This window comes from Anneissia japonica, unplaced genomic scaffold, assembly GCF_011630105.1.
Source record: "Anneissia japonica isolate Jap-2015-1 unplaced genomic scaffold, ASM1163010v1 scaffold287978_len313048_cov192, whole genome shotgun sequence".
Taxonomy (NCBI): Eukaryota; Metazoa; Echinodermata; class Crinoidea; order Comatulida; family Comatulidae; genus Anneissia; species Anneissia japonica.
The window spans coordinates 54,007-60,176 of record NW_022753122.1 but is presented as its reverse complement, the minus strand read 5'-3'; the positions used below and the strand labels follow the sequence as shown (position 1 = coordinate 60,176).

The 6,170-nt window shown below is 36.6% G+C and overlaps 1 protein-coding gene across 1 annotated transcript; it reads left to right on the top strand.

The window, feature by feature from the left end:
- Positions 1-441: 441 nt before the first annotated feature.
- On the top strand, positions 442-6,024 carry LOC117122716 (kelch-like protein 24). Its single transcript, XM_033268413.1, has 3 exons — positions 442-596; positions 2,678-3,758; positions 5,071-6,024. Exons 2-3 carry the CDS (start codon positions 2,708-2,710, stop codon positions 5,793-5,795), a joined length of 1,776 nt encoding a protein of 591 aa, XP_033124304.1. The 5' UTR covers positions 442-596; positions 2,678-2,707; the 3' UTR covers positions 5,796-6,024.
- Positions 6,025-6,170: the final 146 nt, after the last annotated feature.

Here is a 6,170-nt window from a genome sequence, read left to right as displayed (position 1 = left end):
AAGCCTCGGATGTTGTGGTTTTGTCTGTCCCCAATCGCTATCACCATCTAATGAATTTTTAGGCATATTATATTGTACAAAGCCAACATAAGAAACCCTCTGACCTTCAACGGATTATGACAACACTTCATATTTGTTATCAATGTTATTTATGATAATGATGGCTTATTTGAAATAACAAACATAATTGGCAACAAAATTTAATGGGAAAATGGCAGCTTAAATACCACCTGCGTCTAACAAAGTGATACAATAAATTCATCTAAAGCTTTTATTGTTTAGGCCTATGTCTCATTTTGTTAAATAATATTGAGCTTCTGGCTTAAACGTAGTAGCTTTTAATTTACAACACACATCACGGTGCCCGCATAAACAATTTCGAATGCCTGCCGTTGTTATTTTTATCAATGAAATAACCCTTGCCCTGCTCTACACGGCGTTCAATATTTGGTCATTAATTCAAAATTGTAGAATCATTTCGCATCGATAAACATGCATACATTTGCGTGCAGTCAAGCTGTTTGCTGTGTGCGCACAGTGTTGTGTTGAGTGTCGCCCGGAAGACAGCGTTTATAACGGGAGTGAATTGAAGAGAGGTAGGTTTCCTCAAATAATTAATATTTATTGCATTATCTCTGTATATTTATGTTAAGACATACCTTTTCTACGATCTGTTGCGTAATAGCAATGGCGCATAGAATGTATATAACCATAGGCTTTGTATTGGGCTATATTAGAGTTGTTATAACGACAATGCATCATATTCCTCAGCTTATATGAATACATCACTAGGCCTATGCATATTTTGATACCGTTATACATATTTCATCCATTGTAAAATAGCACCATTCGTACTACAGGGACAAAAAAAAATTCGCAGAAAATACTATACAATATCATAATCAGTTATAACAGTATAAAATAAACATAATGGATGTATTGGAGACATGCAGACCAGACCCAGGGCTCTTCAAATACCACCAGATACACTCTATTACACAATAGGTACGGCTAGAAACAAATAGGTGCATATAACATAAATCAAGGTAGCCGTTAACACTGTTAAATCATATATAAATCATCAAAGAAAGGTAAATACAGTGTTCGAATAAAGGACTTAATAATTACATCGTGTAGCATAGCTCTCAACGAATGTAGTCCTGTAAATAAATGAATAAAGAAATTGTGTAATAAAATGCCTCTGGCGGGACTCGAACCTGCGACATCTCGCTGTCAAGGTGAGCGTCATAACCATTATATTATAGATATATATATTATATATATATATATATTATATATATATGTTATATATATTATATGTACTGTTATAAATGAACATTAATAACAGTACATATATTATATGTACTGTTATTAATGTTCATTTAAGAAAAATTAGTTCCACATTGTGATTCAAACTTGTTAAATCCACTTTCTTAATGTCTGTTGAATATTACATTTGTACAGTATTCGTTTTATTTATTTTTCGATATGGACAATGGATGTCTGAAATAAAATCTGAATTGAATTACCGTTCGGTTGCACCATAGTTAACGGCTTTTAGATTTTTTCCAATAAGATGCGTTTTCGCCACAACGCATTGCATAATACGTATTTTACAATATTAGTTGATAAACATCCTTTGGATATAGATGTCCGATCCTCAGCCGGGAGTTGTAACCAAAACACTAGATTCCATTCCTGTACTAGATTATAGGTCTAGTTTACATGTGAAACGAGCATGTGCCATAACTTTTTAAAACATATTGTGGGATTTAATCAAGCTTGTGACTCAAGAACAATACTCAATGAAACTTGATGTTCGTAGTGATCCATCACTGTGTTTACAATGATTCGCGTAAGCCGAATGAACCATAGATTAATCTGACATAATCGGTTCAGTGACTCAGCTCCGGGGACAACCGATTCAATCACTGCAATTTCGCGGCCGAATAGTGTGACATTTACACCTTTACAAGCGTCGCCTGTTTAAAATCAGATACAGTACCCAGGCCTATTAATTTACAATGATGAGCAAGAGGAATTAATTCGCACTATAGTCGTGGAATAACACCAGATGCGCGAGTTATGCCACCATTATTATGCACACACTCGGCCTTGAATAATATCATTATTTTATTAATATTAATGATGAATATCACAGATTATCATATTGCAATGACTGCATTAAAAAAAATCAATTCTATTTTATTTATCTTGCTGATTTCATCCCAATCAACAGATAAAACCATAATATCGGTTTCGGGGAGAATATGTTACCAACATTATTCATTATGCACTCCCCATAATTATCAAATCATACCCATTATCATCTTCCTTACCATCATCATCGTCATCGTCGTCGTCATCATCATCATCATCCTCCTCATCGTCATCATCATCATCATCATCATCATTGTTATACTCATCATTTTAACCATTGTCAACATCTAAATCATTATCTTTTTCGTTATCATCATCATCATTTTTATCAATATAATACGCATTGTTATAATCATCATTTTAACATTGTCTTCCTACATTGAAGTATTATTGGTAACGTTAAATTTTATTTGCTCTTCCATTTGCCAGTACAGAATATCTAAAATAAATTTTATTGGTATTATTTAGGATTGTACTTACTATTAACATACTGAATTAAAAACTTTTCTATCTTCAGGAACTGGGCAATGCACCAGTCGTTGACATAATGAATACAGAAAAAGATGATGTTTTACAGGAGATGGTACCAATAATGAAGAATGACTTCTTTCTTCTCCACATACCATCGAAATCTAGCAAGGTCCTCTCTTCGCTAAATGAAATGAGATCGTCGGCTGAATGCATTGACCTAGTCATCCGAGTCGACGCAGAACAAATCCCGTGCCACAGAGCCATTCTTGCAGCAAGCAGCCACTATTTTAAGTCAATGTTCACAAATAACTTAATAGAGAGCGAACAGAACACCATCACCTTGCTTGACATATCGCCTGACTCCGTGAAAGCTCTCGTCGAGTTCTCCTACACTTCAAAGATATACATCCACAAAGACACAGTCGAGGACCTGTTTGAGACGGCTATGTATCTGCAGTACGAGACAGTCAGCAGCGCATGTGTTGAGTTCATGATCGGTCGTCTGCAGACGTCCAACTGCATTCATTACTACAAATTTGCCCAGACATTCAATTGCATCGAACTTCTTGAGGCAGCAAAAACATTTATTTTGACTAATTTTAGTTACGTATCAACTACGTCGGAATTCTTTGACATGTCTTGCATAGAACTGGTTGATATTCTGTCGAACGATCGGTTAAAAGTCGACAGCGAGTCTGATCTTGTGGATGCTATCTTACGATGGATTGAATTTGATAATCTATCAAGAAATCGCTATTTGACGAAACTGCTGGACGAGGTTCGCCTGGCGCTTTTGGATGACTCGTATCTTAGAATACTCGAAAAATGGTCCGAAGACAGTGCAAGTTGTTTAAGTGTGTCTAGTTTGATAGACGAGGCAATGTGCTGCAAAACACTGATCCATAAAGGTTACAGAGTCATGGGAAGGCACACGACGCCAAGATCGCATTACACACGTAAAGATTTCTTGGTCTTGGTCGGAGGGCATAGGAACGAATTTGATGATGGATATACGTACAGTGAAAGCGTCCTATACACCGAAATTGACAACGGAAAACTGGGATCATGGAAGTCATTGAATAACCTGCCAGATCACGAGAAACGGAAATACAGCGTAACTGCTAAAGGTTTGTTCTGGTTCCTTGTCTAAATGTTATTGTTTATGTCGACGCCATCTATAATTAATCCAACTTTATATGTCCCTGGGGTTCTTAATAGGCAGCCCGCGGGCCACATTTGGCCCGCAAGGGAATTTAGTTTGGCCCATGAGGAAAACAAAATCATAAAATAAAAATTCAAAACATTAAAAATTCGATGAATACATTTTCAATAAACTGAAGACAAAAACGTAACCCCTGGGTAATGTGCACAGGGATGATTTGAAAATGAGCAAGATGATAGGCCATAATAACAGAACAGAGACAAAAATCAATCAGTGGGTGCTTACTTGGTCCCTTTTTTCACTGTGTGTGCTTGAAACAACCAACAAACGCGTTATGATGTAGGACCCCACTCACATTTAAAATTAAGTACTGTATACACTTTATAGACATGTTAAAATTGTAACGAGTGCAGAGGACTGATTCCTGATATATATGAAACCGATGGTCGAAGCGCACTATTAAATCATAGAGGTAAACACAACTAAATTTAGGCTATCTTTGCAATCCGTCTATTGTGTTTCATCGTAAATAACATTCGTGTTTTACATAATAAAAAGTTAGTGAACCAAAGAACAGTGCTTATAAAAATACATCTCGATTGTCCTGCAAATAATGCATGTCATACATGACTCTCTGTGCCGCCAAGTTTTGTCTCTGTGCTTTGTTTTGATCACTGCGTTTTCCCAATAGGCCTCTATTTAAGTCATACTGGTACTGTATTGATAACACGAAGTTCCGTCTCTGTGTTTTTTTTTTCTGTTCAATGATTCGTTAATAACATTATTTACAGGGGTAATAAAAAATTGTAGTAGTCCTACCAAAAGACAGTGCTCATAAAAACAGATTTCGCTTGTGGTACATCATGTGTACTGTGTAGGCCAACATGCGGAAACGTTTTGTACTTTTGGAAAAATACATCGAGATTCGAAACGTACCATAGGTTTTTTTGTACAGTATTGTAATCAATTACATTGACTAACGACTGTTAGTCAACTAATGACACGTCCACACAGAAATTTCCATTTCCAACAGAACCTTATTGAGGAATATTTATTTTAGATGGTGGCATCTGTATGTTAGAAAATGGCATATGCTAGCTAGTCATCTTGTTTTTTATAATACCGTACAATACAAATGAGAATGTGTTAAGTCCAGCAAAATATCGGGCCTCCCCAATCTATGGCAAGTGTCAATTTTTAGTCTGTTTCAATACAATAATAAAATATGTTATAATTACTGAATAACTTATAATCTTTGTTTTTGTTTTAATGAAAAGGTTGGAGCATCATTGTTACCGGTGGTTACGATGCCGGCATTGACCAATCAATAGCAGACACGTGGCAGTTTAACTTTCCAACCAATGAATGGAACAGACTAGCAGACATGAATGTTGCACGTCACTCACATGGTTCTACAACTCTTAACGACAGCATATACGTTGTTGGAGGTAAAAGTACTAACCAGGAGAACAGGCTGAATGACGTTGAAGTCTTCAAGCCGTTTCAAAGTGAATGGCATACCTGCCCAGCTCTACCAACCGCCGTCAGTGTTGCAGCTGTTGTGAGCTGTCAGCAGAAAATCTACGTTGTCGGTGGTGCCAACGATTATGATAGCCCTGCTAGTCTAATCCAATGTCTAGACCCTGAGACGAACACATGGACGGTATTAAATGATTTCTTAGTGTGTCGCAAAATTCCACAAGCCTTGACCTTAAGGAATGAAATCATTGTCGTCGGGGCAAGGAAACCGAGGGAAGTTATTTCATACAACCCAGAGACAAAGGAATGTAGAAAACTAGCGAATTGTAACCAGCAGAGGACATTCAGTGCTGCCGTGTCGTCCAAGGGAAAAATGTGGCTGCTTGGCGGGAAGCTGAGCGGTGAAGCCCACAGCAGTATTGACTGTTATGACGAAAGGACTAATAGTTGGTCGACGCTAAGGCAAAATCTTCCAAATGCGTTGTACATGATAGGGGGCGTGGTGTTACCTGCAGACTCATAATCTTTCAAGACAGAATTCTGAACGATACACCGTAGTGTATTAAAATGTGATGCAAATAGGAAAAGACGAGGTAATTCTTAGAGTGATGGGATGTATTTCTTTGTTTAAATTACATGAACTAGCAGCTTTAGGGGACTGGGTAATTTATGGTTCTATAATTTTATTCCTTGGGAAGGTTTCTGTTAATACAATATTGGGTTAAGTTGTTGGTATATAGTGCAATTAAATGGTATAAAATTATTTATTGGGGTTAAATATATATTATAGTGTGCAATCTTTAAAGTGGTTCAGGTACTTACGGTACACTATATATATAAAAATAGAAAACTAGGGATGTGCAATTCTGAACAAAAAAATACAGTACTTTAGAGCTTT